General features: G+C 36.3%; 1 protein-coding gene across 3 annotated transcripts in view; it reads right to left on the bottom strand.

Moving 5' to 3' along the window:
* The window catches only part of LOC101895038 (glutamate receptor-interacting protein 2), a 114467-nt gene that overhangs the window by 18946 nt on the left and 78057 nt on the right, over positions 1-17464 (bottom strand). The window contains exons 1-3 of one of the 3 annotated variants that reach the window (XM_059121953.1): positions 3995-4161; positions 3627-3839; positions 500-690 (exon numbers count right to left, since the gene is read on the bottom strand). In XM_059121953.1, the coding sequence (XP_058977936.1) occupies positions 500-690; positions 3627-3839; positions 3995-4094 (504 nt within the window). In that variant the 5' untranslated portion in view covers positions 4095-4161. Of the gene's footprint in view, positions 1-499; positions 691-3626; positions 3840-3948; positions 4162-17464 lie in introns of those variants that run through there. The other 2 variants (XM_059121954.1, XM_059121951.1) reach the window with 2 other exon arrangements.

The following is a 17464-nucleotide window of genomic DNA, read 5'->3' as shown; positions in this document are numbered from 1 at the left end:
TTTTATTTTTTTTTTTTAAAGGAAATGTTCTTAAAGATCCAAAAACCAATGAGGGAATGCTCCAGACTTAGGCAAGACGTCCATCTATAAAGGCCCCTGAAAAGCGTGCTTTTCAGAATCTTCTAACCATAGAAGAGATCTCGAAAAATTTCTATCTACATAAGATCTTTTGAATCTTCAAAATAATATCCCAACGACTTTACCTAAAGAAAATTTTTTAAAACCTCTTGAGGACCTCCGAAAACCTCTTGAGGCCCTTATATCTATTAATATACATTCTGAAGGTCTTCCATCTATGTTAGGTCTTTTTAAGGTCTTCCATTTATAGAAGACCTCTCTCGAAAATCTGCTAAGAAAAGAAAACCTCCTGAAGGTTTTCTTCCCATAGCGTGAATTTGTTTCAAGAAAGACCCCATTAGAAGCAAGGCCTTACTGGAAGACCTTTCCAGCTCCGTTCACCTTAACAGAACCGTTGTAATCAATAATTAGTTGTACTTACATTATCCACCCTTAGCAGTCGATCTCCGGGTTTAATCCTGCCCGTCTTGTATACCGGTCCATGTGGCCGTACATGTGTCACAATCAAGGGATAATCAGCACCTCCTCTCAGTGTCAGGCCCAGGCAGCCGCTTTCACGTTCCACTGTTATTTGAGCCAACTTCGATGTTACACAAAGGCTATTTTGGGAAACTATTGATGATGCGACGCCGGCATTGCGACCCATCGTTGGTTGTTTGGTTGGTTTTCCGTGTTGTTAGCGGTGATGATGGCAATGGCGTAATGATGTTCCGTTCAAAGTGTGTTGTTTGTGTTGGTTTTGTTGATGGAGTGCATTCAGCGGTGTTGAAAGATGAGACCGACATAAAACGTTTGTCGTCGAACAGCAGCAGCAGCAGCAGGAAGGCAGGCAGCATAGCACGCGTTTGTTTTATTCAAGAATTATGAATCCAAGTGTTATATCACAGCCGATCATGGTGTGAGATTTGTGAGGGTGCATACGATCATCATAAACATTAGGAAGTGCGATGTGGAGAAATAAAAAGAGAGAGAGATAGAGATGGAGTGAAAAATCGGAAATGCAATCAAAAGGGAAGAGGAATATAAATAAAAACAAAAATAAAAATGAAATAAATTTGAAACAAATTTGATTAATGACAAAATGTGAAGACATTGGCGAAGCCGGGTTTTATAGGGAGGGGTGTCCACATCACAAAATTTTATTGATTTGACTTTTTATTTTATTTTAATATTTTTTTTTTAATATATAGAAATCATTTATTTCCTGGCGATACCTATCCCCGCCAATATCTTCATCAAATCGAGATGATGTCCGTCAGTCCGTCCGTCTGTGGAAATTACTCTAGCTTCCGAACGAATTGAAGTACATTGATAAAATTTTACTCAAATGTATATTTTGTCTGCATGACTTTTGGTATTGAAAATGGGCCATGTAGGTCCACGTTTTGGTATAGCTCCCATATAAGGTACCTCCCGATTTTCGTTATTTTGATAAGTTTTGCGACAATATTCATCGGAATTGCTTCAAATTTGGTATTTTAAGTTTGAAATGGATGCTACAGCCTATGACAGAAAATTGTCTGTACAGGTCCACGTTTTGGTATAGACCCTATATAATGGTACCTCCTTTTTTCGGTATTTTGATGATTATAGCGACATTATTCAACGGAATTGCTACAAATTTGGTATGTCAAGTTCGTCATGGATACTACAGCCTATGACAGAAAATTGTCTGTGCAGGTCCACGTCTTCGTATGGCCCTCATATAACGGTACCTCCCGATGTTCGGTATTTTGATGATTTTAGCGCCATTTTTCACCGGAATTGTTTCAAATTTGGTATATGAAATTCGTAATAGATGCTACAACCTATGACAGAAAATAATCTATGCAGGTCCACGTCTTCCTATAGCCCCCATATAACGGTGTCTCCCGATATTCGGTATTTTGTTGATTTTAGCGACACTATTCACCGGAATTGTTTCAAATTTGGTATTTGAAGTTCGTAATAGATACTACAGCCCAAGACAGAAAATTGTCTGTGCAGGTCGATGTCTTCATATAGCCCTCATAAACGGTACCTCCCGATGTTCGGTATTTTGATGATTTTAGCGACATTTTTCACCGAAATTGTTTCAAATTTGATATTTGAAGTTTGTAATGGATACTATAGCCTATGACAGAAAATTGTCTGTGCAGCTCCATGTCTTCGTATAGCCCTCATATAAGGGTATCTCCCGATATTCGGTATTTTGTTGATTTTAGCGACACTATTCACCGGAATTGTTTGAAATTTGGTATTTGAAGTTCCTAATGGGTACTACAGTCTAAGACAGAAAATTGCTTGCGCAGGTCCACACCTTCATATAGCCTCCATATAACGGTACCTCCGGATATTCGGTATTTTGATGATTATAGTGACATTATTAACCGGAATTATTTCAAATTTGGTACTTGACGTTCGTAATGAATACTATAGCCTATGACAGAAAATTGTCTGTGCAAGTCCACGTCTTCGTATAGCCCCCATGTGACGGTACCTCCCGATATTCGGTATTTTGATGATTATAGCGACATTATTTATCGGAATTGTTTCAAATTTGGTATTTGAAGTTCGTTAAAGATGTTGCAGCCTATGGCCGAGAATTGTCTATGCAGGTCCATGTCTTCGTATAGCCCCCATATAACGGTACCTCCGAATATTCGGTATTTTGATGATTTAAGCGACGTTATTTACCGGAATTATTTCAAATTAGGTATTTAAAGTTTATAATGGATACTACAGCCTATGGCAGAAAATTGTCCGTGCAGGTCCACATCTTCGTATAGCTCTCATATAACGGTACCTCCCGATATTCGGTATTTTGTTGATTTTAGCGACACTTTTCACCGTAATTGTTTGAAATTTGGTATTTGAAGTTCGTAACAAAAACTACAGCCTATGGCAGAAAATTGTCTGTGCAGGTCCACGTCTTCGTATAGCCATCATACAACGGTAGCTCCCGATATTCGGTATTTTGATTATTTTAGCGACATTATTTACCGGAATTGTTTTAAATTTGGCATGTGATGTTCGTAATGGATACTACAGCCTATGACAGAAAATTGTCTGTGCAGCTCCATGTCTTCGTATAGCCCTCATATAACGGTACTCCCGATATTCGGTATTTCGATGATTTTATTCACCGATTTGTGTTTTCAAGTTTCGCATTTGAATATTTTTGTGGCTTATGACAAAAGTTGCCTATGCAGGTCCACGTCGTCGTATAGACCCCAATATAACGGTTACCTTCGGTATTTTTAAGATTTTAACAGAATTTTTTAACGGATTTTATTTTTTTTAAAAATTACCAAATTCGTTCCAGATGGTGGAAGGCATTCAGAATTCGTCCCGACCGAACTGACAACTTTTTTTTCTTGTTATTCACAAAATCGTTTTTATTTTTTTCCCCCAGCTGCTTGGGGATAACTCCAGCCCAGGAGAGACCTATCCATGCCAATATCCTCACCAAAGTTTTAAAAGTCATAAAAATCAAAATTCAATTTCTTCCCAAATAACCCAACATTGTTGCAACCACCCACTGTTGTGGCATTTATGTTTTTACTCACTGTACTCTGGCAGGGAATATTCAATTTCAACGACGGCAGGACCATCTGCTGAGCCACCGCCGCACAGCATGCTCATAATGTGTTGATTTGTTAACCCAATTGTTGAGATGCCATCGATTTGGTGGAGACGATCTCCAGGTGCTAGGAAATCGGCAGCATGACCCAATGGACTTAGGGCAGCAATAACAGGTGGATACGAAAGGTCGTTGCGTTCTGCAAAACAAAGAGAGAAAAATAAAAAATTAATGAAATCGAAAAAAGAAAACATAAACAATAACAAAGTGCATGTAAACAAAAGAACTATGAGGCCCGAGTGGCTGACATTATTCGATAATTGTTTAGAGTGGCGGAGGCGAGTGGTTAAACACTATTTGTTCTCCGGTCTTTGTGAATGTTTCCTTTCCTCTGCAGGGCAACATATCTTTGGCCATGGTATATCTGCAAGATTTCATCTATTAGATGATACATGCTGCTGATGATGGTGGTGGCCTCACGCCTTAACTTGCCGCACGTCTGCTGTTTGTTCTTGTCTTAAATTTCAATTTAAATAAATAAATCTCCCCCGGCTGTCTGCCTGTCTTTGTGTTGTTTTCTTTTCGTTTAACTGGTTCTTATTGAAAATTACGTACATATTGTGCCAAATTTTTAAATATATATTTTTTTCTGTTTGTGTGTTGTTTTTGTGCCATTCATGCCGAGTCAAAATGTGGTCACTTCCGTTATGTTCGGTGTGTTTGTCTGGCAAGTTGAGACGATAGTCGATTTGGCAAACGACGACATATATATGTATAATAGATACGTAATGTATAATAGGGAAGTGTATTTGAAAAGTTTGAAACATATATCTCAGCATATCGCATGTGAGGCCTTGTATGATAAGCCTTCATTATATATCATGGTGATATTTTACTATATCCTCTATGATACTTTGGAGGGCATACTAAGTTCGCCACTCAGTTTGTAACTGCACGTTATAAGCATTTTAGACCCCACAAAGTATATACAGAGTGAGATGAAAAAAACTGCAACCGACTACAGACTGCTGTCATTTCTAATCCACTCGTCCGACAGCTGTTAAAATTATTCCAGGGACAGCTCATTATATTGTCTATAAGCGTACAATAGCCTTTTTGGTGAGAATTTTCCAGAAAAAAAATTATTCGTGATGGAATTCAAGCGTGATAGAGTGATTCCTTTATATTTGGCTGGAAGACCACAAGTGGCTATCGTTAGAGGACTATAGCATTTAAATGTGAATAAATCTTGTGTGTCTCGTACCATCGCTGTTTACCGTATGGACGGAACGGAAAGTGGACGAAAGACAACAGCAACATCAGCAGAAATGGTTCGAAAAGTAAAGAAGCGACTTGATCGAGACCCGCATCGCAGTGGCCGAAAAATGGCTAGTCAGCTGAACATATCGCAATATTCCATTCGGCAAATATTGAAAAATGAGCTCGAGCTAAAGTCATTGTAATTTCAACAAGTTTGAATAACCTCCACCATTCGGAACAAATTTGGAAATTTAAAAAAAAATAAAATCCTTAAAAATTCTGTTAAAATTTTTAAAATACCGAATATAGCCGTTATATTGGGGTCTATACAAGGTGGACCTACATAGGTATTGTTTGTCATAAGCCTTTACCATATTCAAATTCGAAACTTGAAATAAACGGTAAATAATGTAGCTAAAATCATCAAAATATCGTATAAAGAGAGGTGCTATGGTATATCGGAGCTATGCGAAGACCTGAACGAGCATGCGATATTCAAATACAACATCTCAAACAATTTCGGTGGGTATTGTACCTAAAATCGTCAAAATACCGAATATAGGGAGATACTGATATATGGGGCCTATATGAAGACCTGGACCTGCATAGATAATTTTCTGTCACAGACTGTAGTTCCCATTACGAACTCTAAATACATAATTTGAAATAATTCTGGTGAATAATGACGCTAAAATCCTCAAAATACCGAATATCGGGAGGTACCCTTATATAGGGGCTATACGAAGACGTGGACCTGCACAGAAAATTTTTTGTCATAGGTTGTAGTGATTGTTTCGAACTTCAAATACCAAATTTAAAACAATTCCGTTAAATAATGTCGCTAAAATCATCAAAATACCGAATATCGGGAGGTACTGTTATATGGGGGCTATACGAAGATCTGGACCTGCATACAACATTTTTGCCATGAACTGTAATACCCATTAGGATCTTCCATTACGAAATTTGAAACGATTCTGGTAAATAGTGTTGCTGAAATAATTAAAATACCGAATATCGGGAGGTACCATTATATGGGGGCTATATGAAAACATGGACCTACATGGCCCATTTACGAACTTAACCTGCCTTCTGGAAAAATAAACATGTGTGCAAAATTTTAGCCTTCTATCGCAATTCGTTCGAAGGATAGCGTGACCAGTCGATGGTCGCTCTCCGCTAATAATAAATATCAACTGTGGCATCGGAATAAATACCGAATATTATAGCGAAAATGTTCTGAAGGGTGTATTAATGCCTTGGGCACGTTAACATTTTGGCCCCAGACCTTGGACAATCCAACAGGACTCAGCAGCATCGCACTCAGCACGCGCCACCCAAGAATGGTTACAAAATGAGGTTCCTCGCTTCATTTCCAGCGCAAAATGGCCACCAAAATCTCCGGATACCAATCCGTTAGACTTTAGTGTCTGGAGTATTTTGGAAAGCAAGGTTGGCACTAAAAAATATCAAAGTATCGGTCATCTCAAGCAAGCGCTTCGTCGGGAATGGGCCAAAATACCGCAGAGCAACATTCTGGCAGGGTGTGACTATTTCATTGGCCGTTTGAAGGCCATAATGCGTGCCAAAGGTGGCCAATTCGCACAAATCTAAACTTATTCTAAAATTTGATGCTTTTCCGACATTTTTTGCTTTCATTCAATAAAATTAAAAAAAAAATGTAAAAATTATGGCGTTTGACTTTGTTGCAGTTTTTTATCTCACCCTGTATAGAAGAAGGGTGGTCTGTAGGTAGGTCCCTGAAAAAACGTTTCTAAAAACCCCATATTGCAGGCTTGGGAAGTCCTTGAAGCCGAGGTCTACTGGTTCTTGAAATACAACAGTTTAACAGACCAACGTTGCAGGCTTGGAAAGTCCTTGAAAATGGCCTGCTGGCCCTGGAAAAATAATCTTTATAAAACCTACGTTGTAGCCTTCGACAGCCTTAGTCTATTGAAAAGGAAATAGTGTCCGATAGGTCCGTTTTTTTTTTTATATATTTACTTTGCATATGGTTCGCTGGTCTTTGATCCTTAGATCCATGAAAAAATAATATTAAAAAAACAAGGTTGTAGATTTTGATAAGGACAATCAATCAATCAAACAGGGGTTGTTGGTCTTTGAAACGGTTGGCCCTTGAGAAATAAACTTTTGAAAAATCCTTGAAAGGACAATCCGCATATTCTTGAGAAAATAATATTTAAAAATCCACCTCGAAGGTTGGAATGGTTTGTTGGTCTTTGAAAAAAGACGGTCTGTTGATCCTTGAAAAAATAAATTAAAAAAAATCCTCCAAATTATGTTCCTTAGATCCTCAAAAAAAATGATTTTTATAATTCCACGTTCATAGATTGGATGTTCCTCGGTGAATGCTTGGCTTGTCTATGAAAGATGAAAAAGTATTCTTAAAAATCCATTGATCCACGATTCTTGAAATAAATATTTTTTTAAAGGTTTTTAAAGAAAATATTCTTAAAGATCCAAAAAGCCAATGAGGGCCCCTGAAAAGGGTGCTTTTAAGAATCTTCTAACCATAGAAGAGCTCTCGAAAAATGTCTAACTACAAAACATTTCTTGAGTCTTCAAACTAATATTCCAACGATTTTATCTACAGAAATTTTTTAAAAACCTCTTGAGGACCTCCGAAAACCTCTTGAGGCCCTTATATCTATTAATATATATTTTGAAGGTCTTCCATCTACGTTACGCCTTTTTAGGGCCTTCCATTTATAGAAGACCTATCTCGAAAATCTGCTAAGAAAAGAAAACCTCCTGAAGGTTTTCTGTCCATAGCGTAAATTTGGAAAATTAATCTTCATAAAACCTACGTTGTAGTAGTAGGAAATAATGTTCGGTAGGTCCTTGAAATCATTTTTTTTACATATTTACTTTGCATATGGTTTGTTGGTCTTTGATCCTTAGATCCTTGATAAAATAATATTAAAAAACCAAGGTTAAAGATTTTGATTGTCCATAAAAATATGTATGTTGGTCATTAAAATGGTTGGCTCTTGAAGAAAAAAACCTTTTGAAAAATCCTTAAAAGGTCAATCTGCATATCCTTGTGATAGTAAGATTTAAAAATCCACCTCGAAGGCTTAGGTTGTTTTTTAAAATATGGTTTGTCTGTCCTTAAAAAGCTGTTCTGTTAATCCTTGAAACATTAATTTTTAAAAAAATCTCTGAATTATGTTCCTTATATCCTTAAAAATGTTAGGCCTCTTTAAGGCTATTATCGACATTTTTTGCTTTCATTTAATAAAATTTAAAAAAATATATATAAGAGTTATGGCGTTTGAATTTGTTGCAGGTTTTTTTTTTCTAAGATATTTCCAAATTCTCCTTTATTTTGAAACATCTCAATATATTTCGAGTATTATTCATTTTCAATGACCACGAGACCGTTTGAAGAAATTAAATATTTGCCGGTAATTTGGTAATAAGAGAAGAAGGCAGAAAATTGTGTTTTTTTCTCTTTCGTATTTTCTTTGCCAATCGTGGCGGGGTGGGATGAAGAATATTCTGACATTTTTTTCGTGTGACGAATCGTTTTCGGTGCAATTGCCAATTCGTTTGCTGTTGTTGTTGTTCTTTTTGTTGTTTTTCTCAATTTTCTTTTATACTTGGTGGGATTCATTCAATTGCATTGATGTGATGTGATGATTTTTCATACTTTAGATTACGTTTTATTTTCAGTTTTTACGCATGGATAAGATGTCGCCAAGGAAATCTGTTTGGCTAGACAGTCAGAGCGAAGGTATATTGGGGTGTGCTGAGTAGAGGGAGGTTATCTGTATGAATTTAGAAAATATTATGGGAAATTGCAACTGAAAATAAAATAATTAAAGGACACTCTTGAAGATCTACAAAAATCAGGGGTAAAATTCAGGCATTCGACATCGAAAAAATTCTACAGAAAGAAATATTTGTATGCTTCGCAAAGATTGATAAAAATGAAGAATGATAAAGATGAACCAGTAAAGAAAGTCTTAAAGTCGGGCGGGGCCGACTTTATGATATCCTACACCACTTTGCCAATATAGTCGAGCTCCGCATAACAATTAAAAGTTCATACACGCCATGATTATAGTTAAAATTTAAAGTTGAAAGGACTGAATATACCGAAGTATTTGTATCTTTTAAATTCGGACTTGTATTACCCATTTGGTGCACAATTAACTTGAAATCGGATAAAAATATATATGGGACCTATATCCAAATCGGAACCGGTCTCGATAAAATTTGGCAAAGATATTTCTGAGCCGTATTTGATATATTTCCCTGAAAGTCGTCGTTACGGAGTGCATATTACAGCTGTAGGTAACAAATATAACAAATCGGATGAAGAGCACATATGGGAGCTATAGCTATATCTGAACCGATCTTCGCCGAATTTGACATACTAGCTTCTAGACTCAAATCGGTCGTAAGTCCCAAATTCCATCCCATTTGGACAAATATTAGAGGTTTGGTGGACAATAAAATGTAAATCGGACGAAGTTATATATGGGAGCTATATCCAAATCTGAACCGATCTCGATAAAATTTAGCAAATGTATTTCTGAGTTGTATTTGATATATTTCCCAAAATATTGTTGTTACAGACTGCATATTACGGCTGCGGAGGACAAAAATAACAAATCGGATGAACAATATATATGGGAGCTACAGGTATATCTGAACCGATTTCGATCAAATTTGACATACTTATTTTCAGGCCTAATCTGGTTGTATTTGCAAAATTCCATACCATTCGGCCTGATATTATACGTTTGGTGCATAATAAAAAGCAAATCGGACGAAGTTATATATGGGGGCTATATCTAAATTTTGACCGATTATCTCCAATTTCAATAGCGTTCGTCCTTGAGCCAAACAAATGATTTGTGCAAAATTTCATCTGGATAGGACAATAAATACAAGCTGTACTTTGTTTACAGAAATACATGGACAGACGGACGGACGAACATGCATAAATCGACTCAGAATGTGATTCTATGCAGATCATCAAAAGGAACTATGGGTCTATCTCGTTTCCTTTTGCCTGTTACAAGCAAATGCACAAATACATAATACCCTGACCACCTTGTGGTGTAGGGTATAAAAAATAGAAACCAGTAAGGAAATGTCAAAAGTCGGGCGGGACCGACTATATGATACCCTACACGACTATGCGTATTTAGTAGAGCTCACGTAACAAAAATGTTTATATTGGGAATTTATATGAAGTAGAACTATGAACCAAATAACATTGCTGTATATTTATTAGAGCAATAGGGATACCGGACCGAGTTTCGCCAAATGGTAAAATTCGGTTGAATATAAAAGAATCTATTCAATTTGGGCTGATATTACATATATGTATGGTGAGCAGTAACCGTAAACTCGGATGAAGATGTATATCGAAGCTATATAAAAATCTGAACAGATCTCCATAAAATTTGACGGAGGTATTTTCGAGCTATAACTATATCTGAAATGATTTTCAACAAAATTTGAAGCACTTGCTTTTAGGCTGAATGACAGCTCATTATATTGTTTACAAGCGTACAAAAGCATTTTGGTGAGAATTTTCCAGAAAAAAGGGTTATTCGTGATTGAATTCAAGCGTGATAGTGTGATTTCTTTATATTTGGCTGGAAACCACAAGTGACTATCGTTAGAGCACTCCAGCATTTAAATGTGAATAAATCTTTTGTGTCTCGTGTCATCGCTCGTTAGCGTGATACTGGTAGCGTAGGCTGACGTCAAGGAAGTGGACGAAAGAAACCAGTAACATCAGCAAAAATGGTTCGAAAAGTAAAGAAACGACTTGATCGAAACTCGCGTCGCAGTGGCCGAAAAATGGTTCGTGAGCTGAACCTATCGCAAAATTCCAATTGTCAAATATGGAAAAATGAGCTCGGGGAAAGCCACTGAAATTCAAAAAAGAGCAAAAACTTACACCGCAACAGAAGGAAAATAGACTCAAAAGAGCTAAAGAGTTGCTTCGCTTGGCCGAAAGTGGTGAACTGCCGAATTTGGTTTTGTCCGATGAGAAAAGATTCGTTGTCCAGCAGTTTGTAAGCAAACAAAATGATCGTGTTTTCTTGCCAAAAAGGTCAGCTGAAAATGTGCACCTTCGGTTGGCCAACAGTACTCAAGCGCCGGTCTTGGTGATGGTGTGAGCCGCCATAACCGCCGATGGTAGCTCTATGCTCGTATTAATCGACCGTGGCATCAGAATAAATGCCGAATATTATCGCGAAAATATTTTGGAGGGTGTATTAAAGCCTTGGGCACGCAAACATTTTGGCCGCAGACCTTGGACATTCGAACAGGACAAAATGATCTGCTTACTTGCCAAAAAGGTCAGCTGAAAATGTGCACCTGAGGGTGGGCACCAGAACGCAAGCGCCGGCCATGGTAATGGTGTGGGCTGCCATAACAGCCGATGGTAGCTCTACGCTCGTATTAATCGGCCGCGGCATCAGAAAAAATGCCAAATATTATAGCGAGAATAATCTGGAGGGTGTATTAAAGAATTGGACACGCAAACATTTTGGCCGCAGACCTTGGACATTCCAACGGGACTCAGTACCATCGCACTCAGTACGCGTCATCCAAGAATGGTTACAAAATGAGATTCCTCGCTTTATTTCCGGCGCACAATTTCCACCAAAATCTCCGGATATCAATCCGTTGGACACACAATATTGTGTGGATTATTTTGGAAAGCAAGGTTGGCACTAAAAAATACCAAAGTGTCGATCACCTCCAGCAAGCGTTTCGTCGGGAATGAGCCAAAATACCGCAGAGCAATATTCGGGCAGCGTATGACGGTTTCATTGGCCGTTTGAAGGCCATAATTCGTCCAAAGGTGACCAATTCGAATAAATCTAAACTTATTCTCAACAATTTCAATAGGGTTCGTCCTTGGGCCAACCAAATATTTTTTGGAAAATGTCATCTTAATCGGATGGTAAATGCGACTTACATTTTTTTCACAAAAATACGTGGACAGACAGACTGACATAAATAAATCGACTCGGAAAGTGTTTCTATGAAGATCCTCTGAAGTAACTATGGATATATCTTCCATTTTACAAACATGGACCCCTTTGTGGTGTAGGGTATAAAAATTGGGTTTTAACTTCAGCATGCCATTTAGCCATTACTACATAAATTTTCAGCTTAATCCAGCAAAAATAGATATATTTATAATAAGTTCAATTGAAATTTCCCCCCGATATCGAATTTCAGAATTTCGGCCCACCAGATGAAAGGTCAAGTACATATTGTGGTAATTGGAAAAATAAATATTATTGTGATGATCTCTCCTAAATTTTGAAATCTAATTCGAAACCAGCCAATGACATTTTCCATCCTTTATCCTTCTGTGACATTTCCCTTAGATTTTCTATAATTTTTCCCTTTTTAAAATTCTTCATGGAAATACCCATATCGTACAGATTATATTTTCCTACAATAACAAACATTAGCATACGGAACATATTCTAAATGTCTAGACATCTAGGCCAATTCATTACCACAATACCATGTATAGATGTTCTGGTTCTTTAGATTTGTATTTGTTTATTTTTTTTAGGCTTCAGGTTTTCACATCGCTGGCAAAGACAATATTCTTGATATAATGAAAAGGCCAAAGGCGTACCAAAACGTACCATCCAGGCGGGGCTCATTAAGTTATGTATAGCTAAACGAAATTTTGCTCAGTGGAGGAGATTAAGAGAACTGCGCCCATTAAATATGCTATGCTTTTCATCACATTCGTCGTGAGTTTTGTTGTATATTCTTTTCCTATTTTTTTTTTTTGTTGGATTTTGACTAATTTATTGTCAAATTAAAATATCATAATTGTGTCAAACTAACGGAAAAGTATTAGACGTCTGTAATTATTCAAAAATGACGAGCAAAAAATAACGTTGAGGTGTGAGATAAATCTCTCACAAATGGAAAAGCAATGCCTTTTGAAATTTGCAGACATTTAGAACGATGCCAAAATTATTTAATTTTTTTTTTTTTTTTTTTTTTGCTACGAAAACTAAATGTTCTTTGGGGAAAACTAATTAGACTGCCGTATATAATTAAAAAAAAACACCTACACAAAAGAGACCATTCCAATCCTCTGTCAGCATATTCCTTTGAATATTTTTGCAATGTTTGACAGATTTATTGGGTCAAATTGAAAGCTACATATGTACTATTATAAATCCTACGAAAAATAGTAAAAAAAAACTGTTTGAGGTGGATAATAACACTGTGCAACACAAAAAATTATTGCAAGAAAACTCCAAACGTATATCGACGTCTTGAAGCCTAAATAAAGTCGAAATTTCCACTCCTTTCCAATTAAATTTTTGAAATTTCAGATTAATCTTTCTTGGAATCCACTGATTTTTCTGAGGTATATAAATGGGACTACATATTTTCATTTCATATCAAAAATAAGCTTTAACGTTGCAAAAACAGGGAAAACTATAGGTTTTGAAAAACGATTGTACCTTCGGCTGTATGGCACATAGCGTTGTCCTCTTGAAACCTTATGTTGCCAACTTTTTATACCCGTAAGCGTAAGGGTATTATGTCTTTGCGCATTTGTTTATAACGGGGAGAATGAAGCGAGATAAATCCACAGTTACTTTTGAGAGTCTTTATATAGTCACTTTCTGAGTCGATTTATGAATGTCAGTCCGCCTATCCATGTATTTTTGAGAAGAAAATGCAGGTCGCATTTATTTCCCGATTGAGATGAAATCTCAAATTTAGATATAGCCTCACATATCTTAATATCAGCCCAAATGGAATGAATTTTGGAACATCCGACCAAATTCAGTCTAGAAGCAAGTACATCAAATTTGGAGAAAATCGGTTCAGACATAGCTATAACTCCATATATATGTTTCATTCAATTTGGTGTTTAAGTCCCTCACTTTCGAAATATACATTCGACAACAATGATAATTGGTACCAGATATCGGATACAGCCCAGAAATACATCTGTCAAATTGTATCAAGGTCGGTTCAGATTTGGATATAGCTCCCATATATATCTTTAATCGATTTCGGGTTAATTGTGCACCAAATGGGCAATATTAGTCCAAAAGTCCTGAATTTTGGTACATTCGACAGAATTTAGTCTAGAAGCAAGTTGATCAAATTTAAAATTGAAAATCGGTTCAGATATAGCTATAACTCCCATATATATGTTTCATCCAATTTGCTGTTTAAGTCCCTCACATTCGTAATATGCATTCGACAACAATGACATTTGGTACCAGATATCAGGTAAAGCCCAAATTATATCTTCAGCCGATTTTAGGTTTATTGTTAGTTGCAAAAACATCAAATTTGGTGAAAATGGTTCAGATATAGCTATAGCTTCCATATATATGTTTTATCCCTCATATTCGTAATATACATTCGACAAAATGATATTTAGTATCAGATATCTTATAGAGCTCGAAAATACCTCTGCCAAATTTTATCGAGAACGGCGCAGATTTGGATATAGCTCCCATAAATATTCTTAATCCGATTTCAGGTTTATTGTGCAAATAATGGCTATGCTGTAGAGCGGAAGAAAAACAACACGTAAAAAAGCAGTAAGTTCAGTCGGGCCGAATCTTCCCATCCACTATTAGGAACGAATTTGGCAATTTTGAAAAAAAAAATAATAAAATCCGTTAAAAATTCTGTTAAAATCTTAAAAATACCGAATGTAGCCGTCATATTAGGGCCTAACCGACGACGTGGACCTGCATAGGCAACCTTTGTCATAAGCCATTACAATATTCAAATGCGAAACTTGAAAAAAAATCGGTACTATACTATAGAGGTACTATTATATGGGGGCTATACTAAAACGTGGACCTTCACAGAAAATTTTCTTCCTCAGGCTGTAGTAACCATTACGAACTTCAAATACTAAATTTGAAACAATTTCTCTGAATAAAGTTGCTAAAATCATCATAATACCGAATATCGGGAGGTACCGTTATATTTGGGCCATACGAAGACGTGGACCTGCACAGGCAAAATTCTGTCATAGACTGCAGTATCCACTACAAACTTAAAATACCAAAATTTGAAACAATTCCGATGAATATTGTCGCAGAATCATCAAAATACCGAATATCACGAGGTACCGTTAATTGGGGGCTATACCAAAAAAGTAAACCTATATGACCCATTTTCTATACCAAAAGTCCTGCAGACATAATATACATTTGAGTAAAATTTTATCAATCTACTTCATTTCGTTCGGAAGGTAGAGTGACTTCCACAGAGGGACGGACATCGCTAAATCGACATAGAATTTTACGCTGATCAAAAATATATGTACTTTGTGGGGTCTAGAATGTATATTTCGAGGTGTTACAAACGGAATGACAAGCTTAATATACCCTCCATACTATGGTGGAGGGTATAAGATGCTGTAAAGAAATGCGAAAAGTGGGGCGGGGAACAATCGTCAAAAGGAACTATGGGTCTGTCTCGTTTCATACCGCATGTTACAAACGAATGCATACCTTATACCTCAAATGTAAGAATTTCAAGAAATCTTAAATCTAATGGCCATAAGCTGTCGTTTTAACTTGTTAAATTTCAGAATCTCCAAGTTATATGCAATATTTTATTTCATCATTAAAATAAATTTTCCAAACATAGAAAATCATAAATAAATGTTACTTCTTGTTACAACTTTTTTTCGGCAGAAAAAAAACTACACTAGTCGCCATAAAAAAGGAACATCGTTTTCTGTAGTAACAAATTTCATGTCAAAATCATGTTGTCGGAACAGCGACGACATGTTTTCCAAGTCATAAAATCTACTTCAAATACTTAAAACAAATAAAAATCAAACGAAAAAAAGAAAACATTTACGATTACAAGTTGAACGGAAATTAAAGAGTGATGCGAGAGAAGGCGACAAGAAAACACATTCAGGAATATTATTTAATGGATGTTGTAGCTACACAAGTTTGCAAGTCGTATATCTATACATACTCTTACATATGTACGTACGTGCATGCTCTTCCTATGGAACACAATTGAACTTAAAGACGAAGAAGAAAAAAACACCCACTAGTCATTAAAAAATATATATTTCTTTTCGCTGAGCTGAGGGAAATAGATTTATAGATTGAGAAGAGAAATCAAAAAAATTTTTTGAGAAATAAATTATAAAAAAAAATGGAATTAATAAATCTTGGAGCAAAATAGCTTCTTGTCATAAATTAGGGTTCCTCGCAATAAAAAGAAATAGCTCATTTACTCAAAAAGAGTGTCGTCACATCTCCAAAAAAAATCAGTTTCGAGAAAAACGTTTTTAGATTATAGATTTGAAATTTGATTTCTCGAATAATAAACCATAATTTTCAAAGAGGTAACTTGGTATCAGTGCTAAACTTCTGGGAAGAATCAAAAATAATTTGATATATTTAAGTGCTACATAAAGCCAATATTCTGCTTTGTGACTTTTATACCCTCCACCCTAGTATGGGGGGTATATTAAGTTTGCCATTTTGTTTGTAACACCTCGAAATATACATTTTAGACCCCACAAAGTGTATATCTTCTTGATCAGCATACAATTCTATGTCGATTTAGCGATGTCCGTCCCTCTGTGCAAATCACTCTAGCTTCCGAACGAATTGAAGTAGATTGATAAAATTTTACTCAAATGTTTATTATGTCTGCAGGACTTTTGGTATTGAAAATGGGTCATATAGATCCTGGTTTTGGTATAGCCCCCATATAACGGAACCTCCGGATGTTCAGTATTTTGATGATTTTAGCGTCATTATTTACCGGAATTGTTTCAAATTTGGTAGGTGAAGTTCGTAATGGATACTACAGCCTATGGCCGAAAATTGTCTGTGCTGGTCCAAGTCTTTGTACAGCCCCATATAACGGTACCTCCCGGTATTCGGTATTTTGAGGATTTTAGCGACATTATTCAACGGAATTGTTTCAAATTTGACATTTGAAGTTCGTAATGGATATTTAAGCCTAAAACAAAAAATTGTCTGTGAAGTTAAGGTTCTTCGTGTAGCCCCCGTATAACGGTACCTCCCGATATTCAGTAATTTGGTGATTTTAACGAGATTATTCAACGAAATTCTTTCAAATTTAGTATTTGAAGTTTTAAATGAATACTACAGCCTATGACAGAAAATTGTCTGTGCAGGTCCACGTCTTCGTATAGCCCCCATATAACGGTACCCCCCGATATTTTGTATTTTGATGATTTTAGCGACATTATTCACCGGAATTGTTTAAAATTTGACATTTGAAGTTCGTAATGGATACTTAAGCCTAAAACAAAAAATTGTCTGTGAAGTTAAGGTTCTTCGTGTAGCCCCCGTATAACGGTACCTCCCGATATTCAGTAATTTGGTGATTTTAACGAGATTATTCAACGGAATTGTTTCAAATTTGGTATTTGAAATTCGTAATGGATACTACAGCCTAAGACAGAAAATTGTCTGTGCAGGCTCACGTCTTCGTATAGCCCCCATATTACGGTACCTCCAGATATTCGGTATTTTGATGATTTTA

The sequence above is a fragment of the Musca domestica genome, unplaced genomic scaffold (assembly GCF_030504385.1).
Source record: "Musca domestica strain aabys unplaced genomic scaffold, Musca_domestica.polishedcontigs.V.1.1 2, whole genome shotgun sequence".
Lineage (NCBI taxonomy): Eukaryota > Metazoa > Arthropoda > Insecta > Diptera > Muscidae > Musca > Musca domestica.
The sequence above is the reverse complement of the archived record's forward strand: the minus strand, read 5'-3'. Positions and strand labels throughout refer to the sequence as shown.